At 37.2% G+C, this 27,592-nt stretch overlaps 1 protein-coding gene across 2 annotated transcripts in view; it reads right to left on the bottom strand.

The window, feature by feature from the left end:
• Positions 1-27,592, bottom strand: part of chico (insulin receptor substrate 1 chico) — a 454,841-nt gene that overhangs the window by 111,339 nt on the left and 315,910 nt on the right. For both annotated transcript variants that reach the window (XM_067136485.2, XM_067136486.2), the window contains one exon: positions 21,099-21,253. In XM_067136485.2, the coding sequence (XP_066992586.2) occupies positions 21,099-21,253 (155 nt within the window). The remainder of the gene's footprint in view (positions 1-21,098; positions 21,254-27,592) is intronic.

Genomic DNA, 27,592 nt, shown 5'->3' with positions numbered 1-27,592 from the left:
TTTTAATTTGTTTTTTACAATCCATAAATGTATATGGAAAGTACAGTGAATTTTCAAATTATATTGGGGCAGGGCTGCTTTTTAGAGTGATGAGCATGTCATAATATTTACTACTCTTACCTTCTGTGATAAAGTAGGCCCTATATTGGAAATGTGCAGTTAACAAGCAAAGAGAGAATACCTGTAAATGTTGTTGGCTTATAGAGACATAAAGAGAGAAAATGGTTTGTGGCAGGATTTAAATTATGACGCAGAACAGCAAGTGTGTCAAATTGTAAGCTAATGAATGTTTGTTATAGTACTTTGCAACTGTGATATAGTAAGCTTAAAGAAGTATGCGTATTAAATTATCAGTTTCTTATTCGTAGTTAGCGAAGAAACTCTGGATATAATATGCCTCAGGTTTTCAGTTCCATTTTCTTCAATCTTTATTGCACTTAGGTAGTGTAGGTGTATAACATAAATAAGGTTAAGATTGTTTCTGTACTGAACCTCAAGGTTGAGTATCAGCCCCTGCTGTATGTAGTACTTGTGTGACGTTATATTGTATAATTAACACTCGTCATAAAAGTTAGTCATTTTATTCTTAAACCTACATTTGAGTACTGTAAGCAATTGGTATCCCGGAGACACGGCACGGATGATTACATTCCGTTTGTTATTGCACATCATGTCAACAACCTCTTCCCTATGCTTTATTAAAACTTTAAAATTATAAAGGTGAATATTATTTTCCCCACTTCTAATGTCCCGAATCTGCGTCTCCGAAAACCGTAAAAGAGTAGTTAGTGGGACGTAAAACAAATAACATTATTATTATGTCCCGAATCTTCCGAAAAAATACTGCCCGACCTAGTCATCATATCACCTATAGTATTTCCAACCTGCCGCTGCCCACGACCAAAGAGTGACCGTGCCGATAATCATGTGCTCGTGCTACCTGTGACAGAATCACCGATAAAAGTCACAGATACGCCTGTCACTGATATTCTGAAATATCAGTTAAGCTCATCTCTAGTTGCACTACTGTGTCAACTTTATAAACTGCTAGAATTATCTTAAAACGTCTCTCGCCTATAATTGAATCCCTGCTTATACCTCAACAAGCTTGATTTCAACCTCGTAAAAGCCGTACTGCTTAATCTTGTGCAGTTTATAGACAATGGTTTCAAGCATTTAACAGCAGAGAATGACGTCAATCATAAACTTCAACTAGTAAAATACTGCAACCTGATCAAGGATTTTAGTCTCATCCGGGTCATCACCAAACTCCTGCAGAATCACAGCTTCTTAGTCGATTTCTAGGGACAGCACAGTTGATGGAGATTACACAAGAACGGCCTCCCCGAAGGCTGTCTCCATTTCTGTTCAATATATACACTAACAACCAACCTATTGTCCCCCAACAGGAGGAATTTTTCTTTGTATGATGCTTGATAGATCTCTCAGTTTCAAGAAGCATTGTGTGAACTGCAAATTGAAAGGTTCTGCCAGGAATAATCTCCTAAGAAAACTGGTCAGATCACAGGGGGGCATTCAACCTAAGACCATCCAAACTTCTGCAATAATATTATGCTACTCTGTGGGAGAATACGTGTGTCCTGTCTGGTATAATTCGGCACATGGCAATCAGGTGGATATAGCTCTAAATAACACATGCAGAGTCATTACATGTTGTCTGAAATCCACTCCAGTCAAATGCCTTTTATCAGCTTGCAGGATTAGTACCACCCCCTGTTCAAAGAGAAATAGCTGCAAATAAGGAAAGAAAAGAAAGAAAGAAAGAAAGAAAGAAAGAAAGAAAGAAAGTGGAGCAGAAAAGAATCCACTCCCTGTATGGCAAAGAACTGCACCCAGAACGACTGAAGTCAAGGAAGAGTTTCCTTAGGACTTTGAAGGTACTTCCACATCCACTGCTACTATGGAGGGCTAAGGCCTTCCTGGTTGGAAAGTAGTTTCCGAAACTATACACCTGGTCATGACAAGGACTGGCTGACTTGGAAGTCCCTGAATAGGTTGAGATCAGGTATGGGCAGATCAAGGATAAATTTAACAACACGGGGCTACACTGAAGAAAATGGTATTCAGTGTGATTTTGGAGAAGACTAGTCTATTCAGTATATGCTTGAATTGATGAATATCAATTATTATTGAACCATGATTTTTCCCTCTCCGTCTCTTCAAATCTTCCACCAGCTTTACTGTAGTGTTGCCTACTGCAAACAGCACAAACCTACTGGTGAAAGAAATTTCAACCTTAAGGAACATAAATATGTCTCTACTGGTATATCACTAATGCCGTCTACTATTCAAGGACTTTAACTAACATGAAGAAAAATTCTTTCTGTAAGTTTGAACATGTGGTCTGTATGCTTTGTTTGTTTGTTTGTTTGTTTGTTGTTTCATCACTACCAAAATAAACTCTTTCCTCATAGGAAGTTATATTCAAAATTAGAAAACAAATACAATCATCCACTTATGAATAGCAAATGACAGTGATCATTGCTGAAATAAATGTTCTTATAAGGAGTACTTTAGTAATAAAAAAAAAAATCTATTTACAAAAGAGAAAGTTAAAAGATGTCACTTTCAGGAAAAAACAGTACTAGCATACTCTCACTCCAAGGTAATGGTGCATTCCTCACCCAAGATGCACACTCATCGAGGCAGGGAAGGAAGGGAGAGGAGGGATGGAAAGGCCATGTTAAACGACCAGAAATCCCTATACTGCGGAGAGGTGAGCAAGTTTTCCTTTCTCAGTGGTACCACATATCAGGTATTCCTGAAAAAATCAGAACTGAATCAATGTCATCCTTGTCAGCATTCTGTTAAAGATTTGCTATCACTAGTATGTAAAGTTTTGCCAAGAATGAAAGATATCCAAGATTAATTAGTATTCATTCAGCAAAAAAAATAAAAACTATTAGATGCACAAATATACTATGGAAGGAACTTTGATTTTTTTGTTTCTTTAAATGAGAGAGTATCATTGACAAATATGATAGATTCAGAAACAGAATGTGATACATGCAATATTGTTTTGCGGAGGGGTGGGATATACACGTTTGAAATTTTTCAAGTACTTTTTCTTTTCCCATAGTAATAATTTCAATAATACAAATGAAACTCTGCTATTTGTAAAAATAATTTTATAGAAATACTCAAAATTTCTGTATATATTTGTGAGCATTTATTTCAAAACAAACTATGTCAATAAACCTGTATTTTGAAGAAACAAAAATCTCTGCAGCCATTGCCAACAAGCAAAAATCAGATATGAGGAACTGATACTTTTTGGAAAGTGTTTTTAAATGCATTTAGCTGCTCATTTAAAAGAGAATTATTAAACTACAATATACTTTACACCTCTCCTAATGTACTGTATAATACAGAAAGAGATTTGAATTTTCTCTAGAAGAAAATTATTGCTCTTGAAAATATCGAATTATGGTGTATCACAAGTTAATGGATTGGTTTCTGGTTGCGATATAAATTCTCATAAATTTTAAATGAAGTTTTTTGACTAGAAAACACAGAAATTGTCAGTATAATATTTTGTACTCTGTAGTGCACTTATTACTGGTGTTTCTCAAGTTGGTGGATTGGTTTAAGGTTATAAAATAAATTTTCACCACTTACAAATCATCACATTATTTAAAAAAAATTAAAGCAAATTTTCAATCCAATATATTATGCTTCGTAGCGCTCTCGATACTGGTTATTGGCCATGCAAACATTTCTTTATTAAAGAGCAGGACGACATCATCTTGTAGTAAATATTGTTAAGACATATTTATGCCTTCCATTTTCTTCATGTTGATGGATAGAAAAGATTGAGCTTATTGCTGATCTTGAAGGTGTGAATCTGAAGGCTATCAATAAAATCCCTAATTTGAATAGCACCTTTTTAGTCAATAGAATGGGTGAAATGTATAAACTGCTTGATCTTGAAAGATCCTTGACAAGAGATTCATTAGAATGTTCTTCCTTTAATTTCTATACCCATTCTTTGAAATCAATGATATCACTTGAATTAGGCAACATAACAAGGAAGGAGTTCTTATTAGCAGATAACAGGATCAATTCTGCAAGCTGTCATATCATTTAAATCTCCTCTTTACACATCAAAATCCCTGTTGCAGAAGAGGAATGAATTGCTTCTATGTGAAAAGTACTGATCTATTACTACGAACATTCCTGTTGTGACAAGGGCATTTGACAATCTTAATACATACTCATACATACTAAATAACGTTATTGTTTCTATGTCCCACAAACTACTTTTGATGGTTTTGGAGTCCATACATACAGTACATATATACATCTTCATTATCTACTGTTATGCCTTTCAGTCTCTGTGATTTAACTAAACTCCACCACAACCTGCTATCTGTAACTGACTCTATGGCCTCATTTAGTTCTAAACCTCATAACTCTTATCATTAGAAACCAAGTCTAACCAGTGACATACTGATCTCCTTCTACTTCTCTTACCCTCTATGACCGAGTCAATTATTCTCCTAGGTAACCTATCCTTCTCAATTCGCCTCACGTGACCCACCACCGAGGCCAGTTCATGCGTGCCACCTCAATCGACTTCATGGGTTACTTAGCTTTTATCTTCTCATTCCAAGTACCCTCCTGCCGTTATTCCCACCTGTTTGTACCAGTGATTATTCTCTCTACTTTCATGTCTGTTACTTGTAAGTTATGAATAATATCTTGAGTCCACCCAGCTTTCACTCCCATACAGCAAAGATGGTCTGAAAACAGACTGATGTAAAAGTTGTTTAATTCAGGAGCTGACTTCTTTCTTACAGAATACTGTTGCTTACAACTGTGAGCTCACTGCATTAACTTTGCAGCACCTTGATTCAATCTTACTCACTATACTGCCATCATGGGAGAACACACAACTCACATACTGGAAATGACCCTACTGTTTCAGCTTTGTATTCCCAATCTAACATTCAATTCTCTTAGGTCTCTTAACTACTGACTTCACTTTAGTTTTGGAAAGGCTAATTTTCATATCATACTCATTGCACCCATTTTCAAGTTACAAGATATTATCCACAAACGTTTTAGTGACATTTCGTTTTACAGGGGGGTGAGGGGCAAGGAGGGAATTCAACTCTTGCCATAGAAGTGTCAATTGAATGGAATTGAAATCTGAATTGAATCAATAGTGCGATCGATATGAATTTTTCCAAACCTTCGTTATCTAAAGCCCACAATTGCGTCACACACAAGCACACGCACGCACATCTTGTGACAATTTTCTTTATTATCCATAACAATATCAATCATAATGAAATAGAGTGGCCTACCTCTTTTAACTAAGTGTGCGTGGAGAGGCAGGAAATATTTTAATTCTCTTAAATGTGGAAACAAATTTTTCCGTACATGCGGCAGATCATTCAATCTATTTACTGAGGGGAAGAGCAACTGTTTATTTTCTGATTTTCTGTGTCACAGCAGTCTTCTACGTCTGCTATTATTTTTCTGCCCTAACTGTGTAATATAACCTTTCAATAGATTCCGAGTCAACATGAAGGAATTATTGAAGTTTATGAGAACATAGAAATTGGTTGAATTCATGTGAAAAGTATACGTCCAGTCAATTTATGTTAGATACATTGATACTAAAAAGCAACTCACTCAACTGAGTAATAAGCTTAAGTAAATATCCAATATATGAACATTCAACATACCCCATGGTATCTAATAAATTCATGCCCAGAAGTTTAGTGCTGAAGTAAAATCAACTACTGTTGAGTGAAGAGGACTATATTCGATGGGAGAGTAAACTGATTTCTCATGCGTAGTGTTTAATTTCGATAACAATTTATACGATGCAGGCCATGGACTGAGTGAAATATTATGAATGCCACATGTCAATTTCATCTTCATTTGTACTAGTCATGCATTGTTTAATTGCTATGAAAATCTACAGATGATCGAGAATTCATTTAGGAAACAATAGATTAGGACAGATTTGGAGAAATAACGATATAAACTTACGGGCGCATTCCATTGTTAGCATTCCCGCTCGTGAGATCGTTCATGTCAAGGAAAATGTTCCCCGATCTTCAGAAATATTATAAAAAGAGGTTATATGGCAATGATTTATTCTGAATTATGAAAACGCACACACATATAATATTGTCATTACAGAATTGGGTTTTGTTTTATATAGAACAATTAAAAAAGAAAGAGATTGAGCATCGACACACATGAATGAATTGAAAGCTAGTCGCAGACCGGTTGAATTTGTCCAAATTATATGCTAATAAGACAAGTAAACTGTAAGATTAGAAAGAATAGTTCTTAATAGGAAAACAACAAGGTGAGTGTTGTATCAAAACGGTGATATATCTGTTCTGATGTAAAATACTGTACTAACTGAATTATAAAGTTGCAGATTTCATGATGTCAAATCAGACGGAGAACTGTTATATCGAAAGATATGCCAGTATTGTCGTGCAGGCCTAAACCGGGTGGAATGCCGGCAGGTCTGGAAAATGTGTTAACACGAGCAAAACGATAATATTCCAAGGACCAGGGTGATTGGACTGTATCTTCAAGAACTCACCAATAAGATGAGTGCAAAAACTTGTCCTTTTTATTCTGTTAAATTGTACATTGTGTAGATGTAGATTTTCTTTCACGGTTATGAGTATAACGTGTCATGTATAAAAGCAACTTAAGCGACGCTACAAAAAACATCTCTAAGCACCTTATGGTATTCGTGCAGCGCACTGAAATGAAACAGCTTATGGCATCGTTTACTTCAGCCTTTCCCAGCGTCACCTAACCTAATTTAACCGTACTATACATATCATGAAAACATATTCCAAGCGCCAGTAGAGAAATGATAACAATTCTCGCTATAAATTTACATGGGAATAGCAAGTCTGAAATTTAACCAGACGTGAGAAATTAAACTCTAACCTCTGAAATCAGTGATGCACTCTGTCATATCTTGAGGTGCCTCGCATTCTTACTTCATTTCAGTACAGAGTATTAAAATTAAGCGATCTTTTACTTAGTGCTTATTTGTAACGAGTTAACAACTGCTATTGATCACGTTATTCAGGTAGGTTTGTTACGGAAACATGTTCTCCTCTTTCATTTCTAATATTCTTTACGGAACAGCAGTCGATGGGTAACGTATTATTAATTGACTCCGACATCCTTGAACTGAGATCACTGATGAATGGAATGGATGATTTTCCTGAAACATATATGATAAAATAAATAATTTTCTATCATTATAAGGTGTATTGACAAGGTGGGCTCAACATAAAACTATTTTAAATAGTTTCTTTAATAGATTCAGACAAGTCAATACAGGATCAAATAAAATACCTATTACGGTTAGAAATCTGTGTAACTAATGCTTATATGTACACTATTCACAGTATTCTATAAATTGTATAACGATGTTTTATAATACGGTTTGGCATAATACCAAGCTTCATAGACTGAGCCCAGCCATATAAGAAAGGCAATAAACTAAACTAAACTAAACTTACAACAGGACTACACACACCCTACTAATGAAAATGGCTAATCGCACAATCTTACGAATTTTTTAGCTATATATACAGGGAGTATCGCAACTATACCAACAGGAAACTAGGGATGTTCTTCGTGTTATGTTAATAACAATGGTGCAATCGGATTGGCGGAGAACATTTTTCTTTTTGATAAAATGAGGTTATTTTTTAATTCCGGGCGCGCGATTCCAGTATTTGCTATGCCAGAGAGCCAGCCGCTGCCTGTTTGTGTGCATCAGAGGAGGGAAGGGGAGGGATGAGAAGTGAGAAGTGGGAGACAGAGGTAATGCGCGACACACCACACATCCTGAACAGAGTCCAAAGGTCAGTACTACACTGTTCTGAATTGTACATCGAAGTAGGAGGGGTACAGTCCGGGCCCGCGGTGTAGGGGGCAATGCGTCCGGCTGTCACCCAGCGGCCCTGGGTCCGATTCATGGACAGGTCAGAGGTTTTTAATTGTAATGATTAATATCCGTGGCCTGGGGACTGGGCGTTTGTGACGCCCTTAATCTTCCTTCCCTCACACACCACATTCCACACTACCGTCATTCTAGTTACACGCAGGTTCATATAATATGTTGCCAGTAGGGGCTAAAGATCCACATGGATCGACGCCCCGAACAAATAGCATTTTAATTTTTTTTTAAAGGATGGGGACATATTGAACATCTACTGTAATCAAGCCATTAGGCGTATTGTTTCCATCAAAGAGTATTTCATTCCATTTGCAATGTTGTGAGTGAAGTAATACACATTCGTGGGGCGACAGCGTTGCATCTCCGAGCACGTTAAGTTTATCAACAATACAAGTGCACATAGCGAGAAAATGATACCGATTAGGAATACACGTTTTCCTCTTTCATATCTGATTTTTTTAATGGAACGGCAGTTGACAGGTATTACTAATCGACTCCAACATCGCCTTCGAATCTCGACGAGAGATACTGTTCCGAAGATGATCAATCGCATTTTATGGCAAACACTTCAATTTTCTTATTCAAACTTAACCATACCATATATATCAAAATACAATATTTCAAGCGCCAGTAGAGAAATGATAAAACCTTCTCGCTATAAATTTATATGATAACAGCCTTTCCAAAATTTAACCAGGCATGAGAAAATATGTAAACTGACTTACGAAATCAATTATGCACTCTGCCGTATCTTGAGGTGTATCCCATTCTTACTTAATTGCAGTATTTAGCATTAAAATCAAGCAATCGTTTACTTCAGCCTATATTTTTAATGAGTTAACAACTGCTATCGGACACATTATTTACGCATTTATTACGAAAACCTGTTCTCTTTCATTACCATTCTTCTTTACGGAACAACAGTCGACGGATTTTACTAATCAACTTCGATATTGCCTTTGAATGTCAACGAGAGAGCTCGCTAGTGGACATGGTGAGGAAACTATACCAAAGATGATCGATTGCATGCAATATAATGGCTGGGTGCATAAATATTGGTAATGGAAAAAAATCACACATGCTTAATCGATTCACGACTAAGTATTTTTTATTATTATGTATTTGTATATTCTACAAAACATGTACCACTTTTAACCAATAAGTTGCCTTAAGCAATTTAGTGTTGTGAATCTGTGTAAGTGCGATATAGACCATGAAGCTGATTTTATGTAATCATACTTAAAGAAAACCGACGTTATAATGGAGTTCTCGTTATATCCAGTACTCACAATACCGGACTTCTACTGGATTTCATGAACTTTTCGCTGAATTGTGTCCTTACTGAAACAATCATACCTGTCCATTAACATTGTTTTATTCCGACTTTTTTTCTCGGTGAAATGACTGTTCCTACAGTTTTAAGTTCTATCCTAGCAAAATAAATACTAGTTCTAGAAATGCCAGTAGTAGAGGCTACTAAACTCATCACATTTTCAGAAGTACTAGCATGATTTGTGTCACTAAACTTCTTAAAAATGTTGAGAACACACTGTTTTCTCCACTTCTCAGCGCTTTTCCCTTCTTATGCTTCATTCCACACAAAGGTTATGCAAACATAAATTAAAACATGTTCTTTGCATCCAGATTACCTCCCAGGTTAATTGAGATAAGGTATAGAATAAGACAAAGACTGACTACCAACTTAATGATATATTACTAAAAATTAGCATGAAAGAAAATCAAAATAATATGTAAACCATTAACACCCAGAACACAGCAGTAAACAGAAAGCACGTGGGTTTTATATTAGCTAAATGAGCCAATACTGAATACTGCAATGGCTGTTCCGCAGTTGAATCATTGCCCCTCTCAAAAGGTACTTAATACACGAGTATCAATTATAAACTGAAACTAAACAGCTTTTTAAAACTGAAAATAAATGGTCTTAGATGACGTACATAACTTTTATGTGGAAACGACATTACTTAACGCATGTAAAGTATTTTTAATACTTTAACAAATAATAGACAGTACCATCGCATTTTCCACATGTTCTTTGTATCTACATTACCTCCCAGGTTAATTGAGACAGGGTATAGAATAATGGATATCACGAGGAGAAGAGGATTAATAAATTACTTATGAGTGTGGAAAAAACAATTTGATTTGAAAGACTCACTTTTCTGGCACAGATTTCGGCTCGTTGGCTTCATTTCAATGGAAGTGAAAATAAACCTGATGGAGATACTGGACTGACTGTAGATTCAGAAGAAGAATGCGTAGCAGAAGAAGATAAAGTTGAAGAAAGTGCTCATGAGATGGATATGGAGTATCAGTAGACTCGGAATATGGAGAGAATATTCCATCACATAACACTGAAGGTCCCCACAATACACTGCAAAAGCGGCAAAACTGTTTGGAATATTCATTGTGCTAAAAAAGTGGTCCTACTAGGGGACAAAATATTGTAATTAATTTACCGAGCCCTAAAGGAGAGGCTAGGAATATTCATACGCCTTTACAGGCGTGGGAGTTTTTTTTTTCTGAATAACATATTATAACAGTATATGGCTTGAAAAGAAACGTGATAAATATATACGAGGTTTCCAGAAAGGTAGAAGTTTTTTTTTGCTAGTGGCTTTACGTCGCACCGACACAGATAGGTCTTATGGCGACGATGGGATAGGAAAGGCCTAGGAGTTGGAAGGAAGTAGCCATGGCCTTAATTAATTGCCTGGTGTGAAAATGGGAAACCACGGAAAACCATCTTCAGGGCTGCCAACAGTGGGATTCCAACCCACTATCTCCTGGATGCAAGCTCACAGCCACGCGCCCCTAACCCCACGGTCAACTCGCCCGGTGGTAGAAGTTATAGTTACAAGCAATAAATTTTGATTATGATTAACAGAACTAAGATTAAAAAGTTGTCTGATTTAGGAAACTGACTTGATATATTCTAATAACGTCCCAATTTATGTAGTGTAGCCTATAATGATACAATATGAGATGTTTATAACAGCAAGTATGGGAAAATTTCCTTTGTCTAGATCATTAACAAATAATCTGCATACTGTACCTTAATACATGTGCAAATGTGGCTAAACTTTACATCTACAGTATTGCACAAAAAAGTGTTATAGTACTTATAGCCAAATACATAATGCATGGTTCAAACACAGCACTCTTTATTGCGAGCTCATACCCAAGCGAAGGAAAGTCCCGCGCACATCCTTTCATGTAATTAAACATCGCGCAGCCTCTCCTGGATTAAAAGAGATGCTCATGTGCTAATGTCTATATTACCATGAAAATTTTAATAGAAAAACACAGGGAATTCAACTTGGAAACTGACGTACCATTTGTTCATTTTAAGAAAACCTTTGACCTAGTTGACAGAAACAGAATTCTCAATATCTTAGCAAAAGATAATGTCCCACAACAATTAATAGGTAACATATACAACCTGTGCAGTGACAACCTTATTGCAGTGACGTTAGGAGAGCATGAGACTGAATGGTAATCGATCAGTAGAGGAGTGAGACAAAGTTGTGGACTCTCTCCTTTGTTGTTCATAACAATATAGAGGCTACCATCATTGATCACCAACTCAGATATACTGGACATGTGCAGCTGACCGACTTCCTTGACAAACGCTGTATAGCGAACTTAGTACAGGTAAGAGACCTCATGGCACCCCTCTGAAGTGCTATAAGGATAAACTTAAGAAGACCTTGGGGATGTGTCATTGTGCCACTAGAGAAGATCATACTCGCTTGCACTTAACCGCTATACCCGGTGTTGCATAATTTGAATGTGAACGTTGAAAACAGGAAGAAGAGAAACATCAGAGATGAAACTAACTTTGAGTAAATAAATGTATAAACTACCTGAAAGAGAAAACATATGGTAACAATATTACTTACACCTGAAAAAAGAATCAACTCATCTGTATTTTTGACACTTTAGCTACACCAACCCTTTGCTAACAGCAGCAAGACATGGGCAATAACAACTCGGGACACTTCCAGAATTACAGCACACAAAATAACATTTATGTGCCAAAGAGCAGACTAGATAAATGAAATGGAATCATTAAAAAAAATGACGTGCTTAAGGAACTGCATGTTAAACCAATAATCAAATTACATCTGCGATTACCAAGAAAACTGCAAACGCCACGTTCCAGGGATGGAATCTGGAACACTACCAAAGGAGACCTAAGACCATAACGTGACACTTGACCTTATAGTTGGAAGGATGATGATGATAATGATGACGAACGAGTAACCAGATTTTTTGCTCCCTGCGATACATTTTTTTCGCATGTATCTTGGCAATCATCCATTTATTAGCAATGTTTTAAGTCTGGATATGCTCATATGTAATAGTGTGAATATTCATAAAGGCATTGTTTTTGCAAACTTGTATCTTACCAGAAGGTGTTGCTATTTTCTGCACAAATGCCACTTTTTGTGAAGGCTTTGAAGATTCTTCAGGAGGTTTCCTACTCCTTTCTTCAACTTCAGAAACAGATATTAATGCCTGTAAATAGTTATCTTGTTCATCTTCTGATCTCATTTTTCTGAAGTTTACAAATACTTTTATTCCTCTGCTCTGCAAGAATTCTGTCATAACATCTCTGACAACATCTACAACTATAGAAAACAGAAGTGACATCATACCGTTATTAGGTTATGGTGGATTACTTTAAAAATTAGGATACATTAGAAATGAATATCAGGTGTAACTCTTTGGAAATATCATTAGATTTTGTAGGGACGTCATACTTTCGTGAGTCATTTTTTCACAGATTCTTATAAATTGTAAGATAGGTGCAGTGTACGTGTTAATTAATGTCTACTGCACGATGCAAATGTTTTACAGCCGTGACATATTGTGAATTTTACCATTTTTCACAAATTCTTATGTAACTTATATTATTTTCATTTTTTCTTCTATTTTTGTTTGTTTGTTTTTGTTGTTGTTGTTGTTGTTGTTGTTGTTGTTGTTGTTATTGTGAATTTTCGTGTATGCTCTGCTTGAAATTTTGAACACATGTTGCAATACTGCAATGTACTGCAGTACATCATCCATCAATCGAGTAATGTACAATCAGATATATTTCAATATACAAGTTTTAAATATACTCTGACAATGTTTGGGTCAACAAATTTGTTTGAAAGCATGTTTTCCAATATAAATTTTGTAAAAAATAACGAGTCAAAAGATGTTTGAATTTTATTGCTCCATCTAATGATGGAATTATGTTTCATATTGAATTAGGAGGACACATTTGATTTTTTCCTTTGTAAAATCATTTTTGGTCCAGAATTACTAATGAACACTTGAGGACTGCTGAACTGGAACTACAGATGTTTAACGAGCGGACATCAAGTTGCCTCCGCAGAAACATGCTGGGCACTCGATGGGCTACTGTGAGTCCGATCACTGCCCAGTTGAATGTTGGGAGTCAAGAACCCATTTCTACCAGGATTGTAAGGAGGCAACTGCACCGCAGAGTCTTCACCAGCCAACGACCACTCATGTCCCTTTGCTGACACCTCGACACAGAGCTCAATGACGTGCATGGGCCCTCGAACATCGGCGATGGACCATAGAACAGTGATGTGCGGTATGGTCCGATGAATCCTGGTTCCACCAGTTGTATCGAGCTGATAGGTGCATGAGTGTGTGGCGTATGCCCCATGAAGCTATGGATCCTGCAGGTCAACAAGGTTGTGTCCAGTCGGGAGGTGGCTCAGTCCTGGTCTGGGCGGCAGTCTCATGGTCGTAATTGGGCCCCATTGTCCGGATGCAGGGAGTGCTGACAGATGCTCATTATGTGGTCATTCTTTCCGACCATCTGCACCCCCTTCTGGCCCTAGAGTACCCTGATGAAGTTGCCATGTTTCAACAGGACAAAGCACCGTGTCACTGTTCTGTGGTGGCATGCAGATGGTTGGAAAAGCACTCCCGTGAAGTTATGGCCATGGATTGGCCCTCCAGATCCCCAGATCTTAATCCAATCGAGCACTTATGCTGCTGATACTGGTATATGCTTCATGAACCACGTACCAACTACACAAGACCAATCGCGGGTAGCAGTGCAAGATGCGTGGGTCCAGATCCTTCCAGAACGATTTCAACACCTTGTAGAGCCAATGCCTCGGCGTATTGCTGCCATTTTGAGGGCTCGTGGAGGAGCAACTCGTTATTAACATCACATTCAGTGTCTTCCCATGACTTTTGGAAACTCAGTGTAATCAAATTAAAGACATAATCAAAATAGGCCTACTTCAAATATTGCTGACGATGATGCTTGTTGTTTAAAGGGGCCTAACATCTAAGGCCATCGTCCCCATTTCAAATATTTAAAAATAATGTTATGCACTGTAAATCCCAAAGTTACACATTGTATTGTTGTAGCTAACTTCCTGTTGCCCTCATGCCCTGAAAATGAAACAAATAAATGTTACTAAATAAAGTTAATACAGAATCTGTCTTTAAACCCCTAAAGTAACACAAATAGTACCGTAACTTTTTAAAGTTGTGATGCACAGTGTGTACTTCTCCATGTTTTCCAATGTGATGTTTTTACACTGATGTGATAAATGTTCTTGTAGGCTGAGAAGGACCGTTCAACATCGCAGGAAGTCACCAAAACATATTTTAAAAGATAAAACTAGCTGGGTGAAATGCCTTCTGGGGTCTTTTCTTGTTTACCACTAATGATCTTGCAAAAAGACAAAAACCTTGAATAACGTATATTTCATTTCAAGACTGCACAGAGTTTGTTAGAACCTCTGACCAATGAAAGGCACCTAGCCAGCCCAGATTCTGAGAAAGCAATAGTGCTGTTCTATGCAGTTGAGGTACTTAGATTTCACAGACAAAGGGTTAGTAATCCCAATTTCAAAGGAATTTTAAAGCCAAGTGTAGGAAAAATGAAAACCTACAACCTGTTTCCTAGTCAATGACCGGGTCAGGGCTGGAATGAATGAAGCCTCCAACTTGCAGCAAGGAAAGGAATTGTGCCGGTTGCTGAGGCCTGTCACACTCCTCTGGGGCAATGATTAATGATTGACAGATGAAATGAAATAATAGTGGAGAGTGTTGCTGGAATGAAAGATGACAGGGAAAACCGGAGTACCCGGAGAAAAACCTGTCCCGCCTCCGCTTTGTCCAGGACAAATCTCACATGGAGTGACCGGAATTTGAACCACGGTATCCAGCAGTGAGAGGCCGACGCGCTGCCACCTGAGCCAAGGAGGCTCTCCAAGTGTAGAAATTGAAGTATATTCTATATGAGATGAAATTAGCTAATTATTTTACTGAAAGCAGCTCGATTTGTTCTGGGTGATTTCCGACAAAAGAGTAGCATTACAAAAATGTTGCAAAGTTTGGGCTGGGAAGACTTGGGAGAAAGGAGATGAGCTGCTTGACTAAGTGGTATCTACAATTAAATTTAAAAATTAAGAGTAAAATATTTCCACCTTTTCAATACAAAATCAAGTAATGTGAGTTATATTATGGAAGAAACATTTATAATCTGAAACTTTGATCACCAATGAGATCTTACCTGCAATACGTCTAACACATCGCAGCGCAACTATCAGAACTTCATAAGGAGTGATATATACAAACCTCAAGAATCTTCATTGCTCAAATTCTTCTTGAATTCTTCCTTCAACAGCTAAGTGCATTGATTTATGCATTTTATGCATTATCCAAAACTTTTACATCAATTTTAATTTTTTCACATTTATAGTGTCAAACCACTGTGTTTTCATGACTTTTCATGTTCTATGCAGTTGAGGTACTTAGATTTCACAGACAAAGGGTTAGTAATCCCAATTTTAAAGGAATTTTAAAGCCAAGTGTAGGAAAAATGAAAACCTACAACCTGTTTCCCAGTCAATGACCGGGTCAGGGATGGAATGAATGAAGCCCCCAACTTGCGGCAAGGAAAGGAATTGTGCCGGCTGCCGAGGCCTGTCACACTCCTCTGGGGCAATGATTAATGATTGACAGATGAAATGAAATGAAATGAAATAATAGTGGAGAGTGTTGCTGTTACAATTTCTATGAACTATCAGATACATTGTGCAACTTGCGATTTGGCTGATGAACCTTAAAAAATAGGTCGAAACTAGTTCCAATAAATGTTTCTTCCATAATGTAACCCACATTACTTGATTTTGCATTGAAAAGTTGAAAATATTTTATTCTTATTTTTTAATTTAATTGTAATCACAGTTCAATACGGACCATTCAAAATGAAATTCATATCTCTTAAGTGGTATGATCCGAGCTGTCAGTGGAGAGATGGCGTGGAATGACATCAGTAGATGAATAAGTTTGAGTGGTGTCTTTAAAAGTAGGAAAGATCACAATATGAAGATAAAGTTGGAATTCAAGAGGACAAATTGGGGCAAATATTCGTTTATAAAATGGGAAGTTAGGGACTGGAATAACTTACATTCTTCATATAATATGTAAAAAATACATAATATTTAGTGGCCGTATTTTTTGGTAAGAGCGATACGCACACATTTTTTCATATCTTCTTTCTTGCCTATATATGACCTTCTAGGTACTTAAAGTACCGTATATTAGCAAAATGAACTCGCAAAATATCGTGAAAACTGATTTATTGCACAAACTGTGCAAATAACCATAAAATATACCTCACATGGTATAAAAAATGTGAAATAGTATCGGGAAAACTCTTCAATAAACGTTTGAATGCTTCTGACAACATTACTATCGTAGTTTTCTTCTCAGTTGCTTGATAGCGCAGTATATTCTCTACACAAGCGCACACAAAGCGATGTGCACTGTGTATCTGAAGTATGTGTATTCAGTTCCGCGATCTCTAAGGCAGTCGATAAAAATCAATATCTGTTATTGAATACAGCAAATGGTGTTGTGGTCATAGCAAGACCGGTCATAGATACTGCAGTGCGCATTATACTGTCTGGCAGTGAGAGTTCGCTACTTATGAACACTTATAAAAATGCCAAAAGCTAAAGGGTCGAGGAATACAAGAGTGAGAGGTATTATGTACTTAATGCTGCAAGAAAGATTCTAATGTGTAATGTTTGTATTACATGGAAACGAAAAGACACGTGCGATAAACGCTGCAGATAATTAGAAACACACAAAAAGAAGAATAATGAAGCAGATGAACCTAATTCTAAGTGGCAAATAACAACCAGTGATACATTACACATCACAAAGACGTTGAGAAGTGATAGAGAGCGATTTGTAATAGACACAACAAAAGCATTCATGCAAGGCAACATTCCTCCAAAAAAATGGGATAATCCTGGCATGAGGAAGTGGATGAACATAAGAAATAATATCATCTTTATTGTAAAATATGACGGTATTAGTAGGCCTATTGTAAATAAATAAATCTCTGTAAATAAATCGCCTAGTGAATTACTACTCACGTCCCATTAACTACTTTTACAGTTTTCGGAGACGGCGAGATGTTGTCCCACAGGAATTCTTTTACGTGTCAGTAAAACTAGCGACACAGGGCTGACGTATTTAAGCACCTTCAAATATCACCGGACTGAGCCAGGATCGAACCTGCCAACTTGGGCTCTGAAAGCCAGCGCCTTAATCGTCCAAGCTTCTCATCCCCAGCTAGGGAGCACCAGCATATCCATGAACATCTTCCAGGGCTATATAGCTTTGCAAAAATGCAGTGAAAGCACATCTAGTAAAGGAGAAGAAAGAAGACATTGTTAGTGAAGTTGTAGGAGGTTTGACAGAAGACCACAGTAAATTTGCATCCAACTGTTCGCAAGCATTATGGTTTCTGACGTCTAATGTGGTCAGTGAGAGAGGCTTCTTTGCTTACACGAAAATGCTTTGTGACTGTCGCACAGCTCTGCATGCTCATAATGTTGAAACCATGCTTAGTTTGTACTTTGGAGATAATTCAACATGTAAAATAATGTACACAATGTATAAATTCATATTACAGAGCAGATCACGTAACTTCATTTTGAGGTATCATTGATTTATATATTTATTTATATATATGTAGATATATTTATTTCTATAATATTTTGTATATTTGGTTGTTCTAAGATGTAATAACAAGGATACATTATAAGAGTTCACTTTAAAAACCTTTATCACAAAATTAGTTAATTTACCCCATTTCATACGAAACTTTGATCAGTATGACAATTTATTTCACGAAATACCTATGGAAATAGTGTCATTATTAACACCGAAATCAATAGTTTTATTTCACCTAAAAATAAGGCCCTTAGTAATATTACTAAGAATATGGAAAGATATGTGAAATGAAACAAACACAGGTATTACCATATTAGAACCACAATTTGCCAACATTTTTCATTTTCATTTTCAGTTGTCTACAAGTAAAGCAATGGTATATATCATTAAGAATCCAGGCCTTACTAATGAGGTTGGGTGGGTAAACTATATATTTCAAGCCAAGCATGTATATGAACATTGAATTAAAAATATAATTTACATAAAATATTGTTTGTTATGTGAATGAATTATATCTAAACACTATACTGGTTGAAATGTAAGAAATACAGGGAAATACAGTGCTAATTGATACTAATATACACATACTTACATTTTTCTGTAATTGTTATACAGAGTATCCAATCACAGTAAGCAAGACCAGTACCTGCCTTAATTCAACCATATTTGGACCCTAGAGACCCTTCATAGAGAGGCTTCATAGCCTGAGTCCCACCATATAACACAAGACAATAAATAAAAATAATAATATTGCAATATTACCATCAATCTGGACCCCAGGGAAAAATAATTGAAGAACCTTCTCTATTGTATACTATCTAAAAAAACTATGATAGTGAAAAATCCTGATGTGATTGGGCAAAGTGAGTGATACTTTTTGAATTCAGCATTCAAGGAATATAACAGATCATTTATAAAACTTCGCCATGGTAGCTGTGAAGGTCCTACGGGAACCCTGAAAAGTGATGGCCAAGAGGGCTCTAATGAAGAAGCCATGAAATGAAGTTCCTTCACTCTTGTCTCTGAAAGACACGAAGAGACAATAAGGAATGAAAATATCTGGCAACAACTTGGAATGGACCAGAGTCTGTTGGAAACCTTAGAATTAAACAGATTATGATGGTATGGACATATGAGAAGAATGGCTTCAATTACGACCCCAAGAGATGTTGTTTGTAAGAGGCCCAGACGGAGACGTTGCGATGGTTGGGAAAAGCAAATTTTCGAAGACCTTGCTCAACGTGATGTAAATTGGGAGCAAAAAGTAGAGCATTAGCTATGGCTGGACAGGACGAACTGCAGGAGACTTGTAAACACCCACACCCAACTCGCTGGAGTGGAGAATTGATAGGGGTGGTGATGAGGAATGAATGGCGCATTTTATTCACCACTTTCTGAGGTCCTTAATACTGTAACAAGTAATACTTAGGTACTTGCAGTCAGGCCTAGGGTTCAGTTTGCAACTTTTATTCCCTGCATGGAGTGTGTATGAAATTCCATTCATCCGTAATCTCTTAATTACTTCTGATTTATATGGCTATTCGTTTGCAACACCTTTCTGTCTTTTCTTCTTTATAAGCATTGTAGTTGCAGTAACACCTGACACATTCATTTCGCAAATAATGAATTCTTAATTCCCTCACCAAGTCACAATTTATCTCACAAAATACAATAAAACAATCTGAAATTAATACGTTAAACACCACTTGTAAGTCTGCTGTTATTCTGAAACCATAGAGAAACAAATGAGAAATAGGATAGGGCTAACTGCCATGGAGTAATATTTCATGAAATGATCAGTGTTTTACCTGAGAAAGTCAGTGACTTATATAGTTACTCCAAGAAACACAGAAACAACAAATGCTTTCTGCTTGTAAAGGATATGCTTATCTCTGCACAACTTTAATATACTCCTAACTCATTTTGACGGAAAAATGACATGCTGTTTATCATATTACCAATTCAATTTATACTTACATAATTTTTAATGCAATTTTGCTTCATTCAGAGTATTTCTGTTGTGGTCTCTTGTTTCTAACCATGATTTTGAGGAAGTTCTTTTTTTTTTTTTTCAAAATTGATTATTTCATGGGTACGAAGCGTGTTGGCTACGCGGTTCAGTCATGTAGCTGTCAGCTTGAATTCGGGATATAGTGGGTTTGAACCCCATTTTCGGCAGCTCTGAAGATGTTTTTCTGTGGTTTCCCATTTATACAACAGGCCAATGTTGAAAATGAACCTTATTTACGACTATGGTCACTTCCTTCCCAGTCCCAGCCCTTTCCTTTCCTTTCCCATCACTGCCGTAAGACCCATCTGTATTGGTAAAACGTAAAACAAAAGCAAAAAATATTTCCTGGGAACAGCAAATTTTGAGGGGGAAAATATTCAACATCGCTGTTTTCAACCACTTTATTTAACACTGAAAACCTAACAGAATATCGTTACAGAACACTTAATCAAACTTTTATACTATTTGCTACAAATTGTAAACATAAATTATACTTCGAACATGTTATTATTACAAATGAACTGAATGCAAGTTGGATGTTACGTTTCCATATTCCAAATCAACAGCTGTTAACAAGGCATCATGGGAACTGCTTGAAAATAGCGAGTTTTACTTCATATTTAGTGTAACTAGACTGGAATTGGTGGGGGATATAATTAACTTTTATTTTTATATTGTCCTGTGTATATAGTGTTTTATGGAAGGAGGTAGCTTATTTTTACTCTGGATTTAGTTAGTTATGAAAAAAAAAGTAAATTCTCTTCACTGAGAATTCACTAAGATTTAATATAATTTTTCACAGAATATTGTCACCTGTGGATGCCTAACCTCAAATATTATATGACTGCATTTTTAGTTGAAAATATAAAGTTTTTAGATAGTGAGTTTTGGAAAGAAAGCTTACATTTATAAGTGGCATATTTTTAATACAATACTCCACAGTTTCAGTTAACCTAAATATAAAACAAGTCCAATCTTAAGGCAAGAAATTAGAATCAAACAAGGTTTAGTTTTTGTAAAGTTTCATTACTGAAGCTGCATAATGTTATCATAATTTCACAATCTTACCTGTGAGGGAGATTCTACTTTGGCATTAGTGCCAAGGCCAGGAGAGATCTTACGATGAGGAGCATTTGAGACTGCTGTTGCGGACGGAACAACAGACTGTACGGGGAGAGAAAGAGATGGCATGCTGTGGTCCATAGCCAAGTAATCTAGAGTACCTAAAAGATATAGCAAGGGATGTACATATAACACAAAAGCAAGGAGGAAAACAACAATCATATTGTGAAACATGTCACATTTACAAAATAGACAAGAAGTATCATATTTTCCACTCAGAGTATTATTCCAAGCATTACAGTATGACCATATTATACTGACTACATCATGATAAATTTCTGAAATTGTGCAAAACATGTAAAAACTATCAAGGAGCTGACATTAACTCAGATCACACAACTGTGACTGAAAATCATGATTTAAAAACCATCAGACCAGGAGAAATTACAAAGAGCCTGAAAGATTTGCAGGTTCAAAATCAGAATCTGGACATCAGATCTGAAATCAAGCCAGATGAAAAATGGAATGAGCTGAAGAGAGCAATTCAAGAAACTCCAACTGAACAAATAGGAATTTCAACTTTAGAGAAGGAAAAAGATAGGATGAATGACAATATTCTTGAGCTAATGGGGGGATTAACAAGAATGAGGTGACTATAATTTGAACATCCAAAGAACTATTAGGAGAAAGATGAGAGAGGAAAAAGAAGTGTGGATTAACTCATTGGCATACTCTGCCGCCTACTAGGTGGTCTCGCGTGCCGTGACTATTCATACACAGACACCTGGCAGGCGGTCTAAGCATAGGCTGCCTTCTGCAATTATTTCAAGGCTTCTGTCCATAGATGGCATGACATGTAATATACTGTTTGAAAGCTGAGATTCCAATCTCTCTCAAAGTTGGAATTATCAGCGTAGATTGCATCATGCTGCAAAGTAGTGTAGAGTGATACCCCGTGTGTTAGCAGAAATGGCCCACTGTAGCAAACCTCATATTTCAAGGAATGAAACTGAGCGTATTTTGCAGGATAGCGGGAGTGAATCTGGCAGTGATATAGCTTCAGAAAGTGATAGAGGTTTATTTACTAGCGGTGAAAGTGGTAGCAGCGTGACAAAAAGTTTGACTGAAAGTGAAGATGTGTTTAAATGAGACACTGATAATGAAGCCCAGCCTGCCTCCAAAAAGACAAAGCTTGTGAAGGAAGACGGCTGGAATTTGAGTAAAACAGGTGATAAACCATACAAGTACACTTTTACAGGAAATTCTGGAATTAAGCCCACTAAAACAGGAACCTCCCTCCTGACCCTGCCCCATCCACATATTTTTCAACACATGATTCACAATTCTTTATGGGAAGAAATGGCTACCGAAACAAACTGTTTTCAACTGATGATGATAATGATGATGATTGTTGTTTAAAGTGGCCTAACATCTAGGTCATCGGCCCCTAATGGTACAAAATGAGACAAAATGTTATGAAAATTAAAAAATCCATAATCCTCCACCGACCAGAATTCGAAAACGTGAGAACGAAGAATGAATGGATGGATATGAAGTTAAAATAATCAGTGGATCTGACCTCCAATGTCCCATTTTCCCAGAAACTAGTGTTAAACAATAGCATTACTGACCAAGGGACTGCTTCTAAAGCACAATACTGAATCGATGAGGCTTGTAGTCGAAACAGGTCCAAAATCCAGGCCATCGGCCCCTCGTAATGGTACTTATTGCTAGGAAAATAGAACCATGCTATTTGTCATGTTGCGGTACTAACCAAAAGGAGCGTAGACTCACAGTATTCCACACATTATGGTACTACTCACAGGTAATGAAATTCGCACATGTAACACAGACCTATGGTGTTTTGCACACTGCGGCACTATTTACAGGGAACGCAAACCACATAAGTGGACTAACCCCAGGGAACCGCACTATACCGTGGTGTTCCTCACATAGTGGGTAATAAGCATTGGCAAGGCAGAACCATGGTGTTGCTCATCCCATGGTGTTGCTCATATAGGGGTACGAATCACAGGTACTGTAAAATGCATCCTGAGCCACACACTGTAAAAGCGACCGATGGTGTTCCCTGCATGATGGTACTAATTATAAGTTGTCTCATGGTTCTAATTTGATCATCCCTTGGTCGCCCCTTTTAGCCGCCTCTTATGACAGGCAGGGGATACCGTAGGTGTATTCTTCGTCTGCATCCCCACCCACAGGGGGTTGTGTGTTTGCTCCGCGAGAGGTATTTTAATTCCCTCTAGTTCGCCGGCAAGCCGCTTAGGACTCCCCTATCCACTACCTGGGACGCACCACATGGGAGTATCACCTCTCCCCCTGCTACGCCAGCGTAGTAGGTTCGTGGCCATTTTAAATTAGTGTTAGGTTTAATGGCCCACCCAATCAATACACTTCACTTTACAAGTGAAAACACATTCAATATATATTAAACTTTCTTTGTAAATTGTAACAAACCGTTTTGCCAATCAGTTTTAATCAAAATATCCTACCTCACCCAGTATGAGCCAATGGTTTTCCACATCGGTTGAAATCAAGGGTTATTTTGCTTTATGCATTCTTATGGCTCAAGTCCATCCGAAAGTCTATGCTCGTTTCCTTTTTCTCCGAAGTCATTCCTCTCAAAAGATTCGTAATCCTTTCTAAATATCTACATTTCATAATCAATGAAACTCACATGGAAAATGACAGGCCCAGAAAAATTGCACCTATTGTAAATCGTATGGAACAAAATTTCAGAGATATTTACTATCCAGAGCAGGATATAGCAGTTCTAGTAAAATTTAGGGGAAGATTGTGCTAGCCTACATACATGCCCAATTTGGCATAACAATTATAAAATTTCTGAGTCTGACAGTGGATATTGTCTGGGGTTTTCTATTTATTCAGGGGAAAAAACCAGCCCAAGCAGAAGAGACTGGAATGTTGTCATGCAACTTATGGAACTATATCTTGAGAAGGGGCACACAGTTTATGTTGATAAATGGTATCCTTCACCTTCCCTGTTCTTAAATTTATCTTCCAAGAAAACAAATGCAGTAGGAACAGTGCGTGTAAATAGGGAAAATATGCCTCAAGAGCTTAGGTCGAGGAAAATGGATGGACAGGAAAGCTGTTACTGTTCTATCCACTTGCCATGATAGGCACAGGAAAATGAAATAGGAAAACAAATACTATAATCTCAAAGCCAAATGTAATAATATATTTCAACAACTGCATGAAAGGCATAGACAAATAGGATCAGCAGCTGTCATCTTTCCCTGTAATGCGTAGGTATGCCAAGGGCTATAAGAAAATATTCTTTTATCTGATGGATGTTGCAATATTCAACAGTTATGCTATCCAGAAAAAGATCACCAAAATGCAGCAGCATTTCACAGAATTTACAGTCCTCCTATCAGAACAAATACATGAGAGCGTTGATCTTCCTAACTATCTGAGACGGGGCAGACCACAAAAGGGCATTTCACCTGTTAGACTCCAGGCAGCTCAGTTTGGTAGGTTTATACCCCCAAACCCTAAAATAAAAAAATAAATAAAAAAAAACCAAACTCCATGCCATGAATGTGTGGTATGCAAGGCCGGGAAGAAAAAAAAAGTGCAACGAGATATGAATGTGAGAAGTGTTTGGTTGATTTGCATTTTATGAATTTACTCATTTGGGACAAAAATTGCAGGTTCCCTATGGGAATCAACATCTATATAATGATTTGCATTTCCCGGAGTGTTTTCGGGTGTTTCACACCTCTAAAAACTTTTGAAGGGTTCTTCTGGTTGCAGTTCATCATCACATCAAACACAGCTATGATTAAAATTTCAGTATGATGTAGATTACATGTATAAAACTAGTAGTGTAAAACTATATGTTATGTATGAAAAAAATGGTATACACAGGCATGCTGAGCTTGTTAAAATTTGTATGTCAACGAAGATCTTGAAAACAAGTACGACAGTTTCAATCTGCGTAAGAGTGGAAGAGATAACGTTCGCTAGCCGGAAATAAATTCACTTCTTGTGGATAAAGGCCTATCTACATAAAATTCATTGACAGTCTTGCATGAACACGCTAGATCGGTCATCAAAATGTCACGAGTGGATGGCAAATATAATGTTTTGCTTGAACTGAACATTTGAAGAGTGTACCAAAAACTGATGGGAAAGAGCTTTATGTTAATGCAAGATGGAAGACAGGTCACTGCAAGTAGGTATGCACTCGTCGCATGTGTAAAATCACCCTCAGCGTTGAATCAGCTATGTAGTCTTCTTGTGTATTGCTTTTATTCACTTGCATTTAAAGATGCCAAATTTAAGATAAATTCTAAGCCTGTGGCAAGTAAAATCAAAAGATTATAGTGACGGATGAAAATGTCGGGCATATACCTTTCTGGTTAACATGTGTAAAGAAGTGGACTGTGTGGCAACCAGAGATACTGTTGCAAATAAGATAAACTCTTTTTGCTTTGTTAGTCATAAAGAGTTGTTGAAAATGAAGAAATCTATGCATTGTAGGGCCTCTGCGGGATATGTTTATTGCCCTGCAATCTGGTACTGTGATTTCTTTCTTTCCTGAGCATTCAAGATCTACCCAGAAAATCAATAAACAACGTCCATGGTGATGCTTGTACAAACCAATCTATGTAAAAACATGTTTTGTATTAGTCCTGTCAGTCATACTTGATCATGGGGAAACGAGGGGAAGGCCTCCTTATGCCAAAACCTGGGCAACATTTTTTAGCAGAGCGGTAAACTTTCTCAATACTGAGCTACCTAAGTTTCTTAATACTCTCAAAATGAGAGTTTTTCTAAAAATCTGCCCTTTTCTGGACAAAATGAGTCAGCTTTCAGAGCAACATCATCGAATATTGAAGGTTTCTCATTAAGCAAAGCTGAAGTACGGACTGACTGAAAAAGAAGTTCAATATCTTCTGTATCCAGGAGACCCACCGTGCTGCTGTTCCAGGCATGCAAATGATTATTCATCGTCCACATTCTGTGTACAGTAGCACTGTCTTCTGCCAACCTGGATTGACAATCTTGTCAACAAACATCCATGAGAGTTCTAATTGTAGAAGTCAAAGATGTTGCTGCCACATGATTGTATGAACCACCTTTAAAACAGTTTGCCTTTACAGAATGTGCAAACTTCAGTAGCCAATGTGCAAAGATTGTTGTGAACGACTTCAGCAGTCACAGAACAAGCTGGGGATATAGCCCTAACATACTTTTAGGCAAAAAAGGACTACCTTCCTTGGAGAATAAATGAATGAAAAAAGTGCTATGGTGATACTGGGAAGCATTTGATATATGGGCAGAAGCAAATGATCAAAGTGTCATATACAACCCCAATCAGCACAAGTCATTCACAAACAGGTGTTGGTCTTGTCACACTTTGCCTTTACAGAATGTGCAAACTTCGGTAGCCAATGTACAAAGATTGTTGTGAGCAAATTCAGCAGTCACAGAACAGGGATATAGCCCTAATATACTTTAAAGCAAAATAGGACTACCTTCCTTGGAGAATAAACGAATGAAAAAAGTGCTATAGTGATATTGGGAAGCTTTGATTTATGGGCAGAAGCAAATGATCAAAGTGTCATATACTCCAATTAGCACAAGTCATTCACAAGCAGGTGTTGGTCTTGTCACACTAAACCATGCATCACCTTCATCAACACCAGTATAAGAATTCAAGGTATCAAAACTATGGGTGATACAGCTGGACTCTGCTCTTGAAAGTATGTCCCAACCAACTGTGAAGGATACAGTTTTCACTACTGCTATATACTGTTATATCAGAGATTTCAAGAAAAGATGATAGGCAAACAAAGAACGTATATTCTAGGACTAACTAAAGAGGAGGAATTACCATATTTACTCGTGCATTAGACCCCCTTTTTTCTACTTTTACAGCCAAAAAAAGTAAAGGGGGCCCCAATATGCAACAATCTCAAATTACTCATATCACGATATTCGTTTCATCTCATTAATTTCTCTGATGAGGTTGACATGAGAAAGGGCATACAGTCGTAAAAACTCGCTACGAAGATTCATCTTGCTTCTTACTCGACCTCATAGAGAAAAGGGATATACGTATCGTATTATCATATTATGCAATATTGATACAAAATAACTTAATGGCCAGTCATTTGTCTCTGACAGTTGAGCAGTAGGCCTACCACACAGTAAACCCAATCACTGCTTTAATTTGAATTACTGTCTTGTGCCACCAACTTCCTTGCTACCGGCGTGTCACCATTCCAAATGACGTCATCCATCTAGTCAGCAATGCACTGCAATCGAGATCATTTGAATGCCCGTCTTTAGGAACCTTTCAAAAATAGTTTTGTTCCCGACTATAGAGTCCAAACACTGAGAATCTATTCCCAAATGTTTTCTGGAGACTGTCTCTGATATTCCCAGTTGGTGTATGTGTAGCAAAAGCCACTACTTCCAAATAAAGCCGTGCTGTAGAAAGCGTG

This window comes from Anabrus simplex, chromosome 1 (genome assembly GCF_040414725.1).
Source record: "Anabrus simplex isolate iqAnaSimp1 chromosome 1, ASM4041472v1, whole genome shotgun sequence".
In the NCBI taxonomy this organism is placed as follows: domain Eukaryota; kingdom Metazoa; phylum Arthropoda; class Insecta; order Orthoptera; family Tettigoniidae; genus Anabrus; species Anabrus simplex.
Note: the sequence above shows the minus strand (reverse complement) of the source record. Positions and strands in the feature narration are given on the sequence as shown.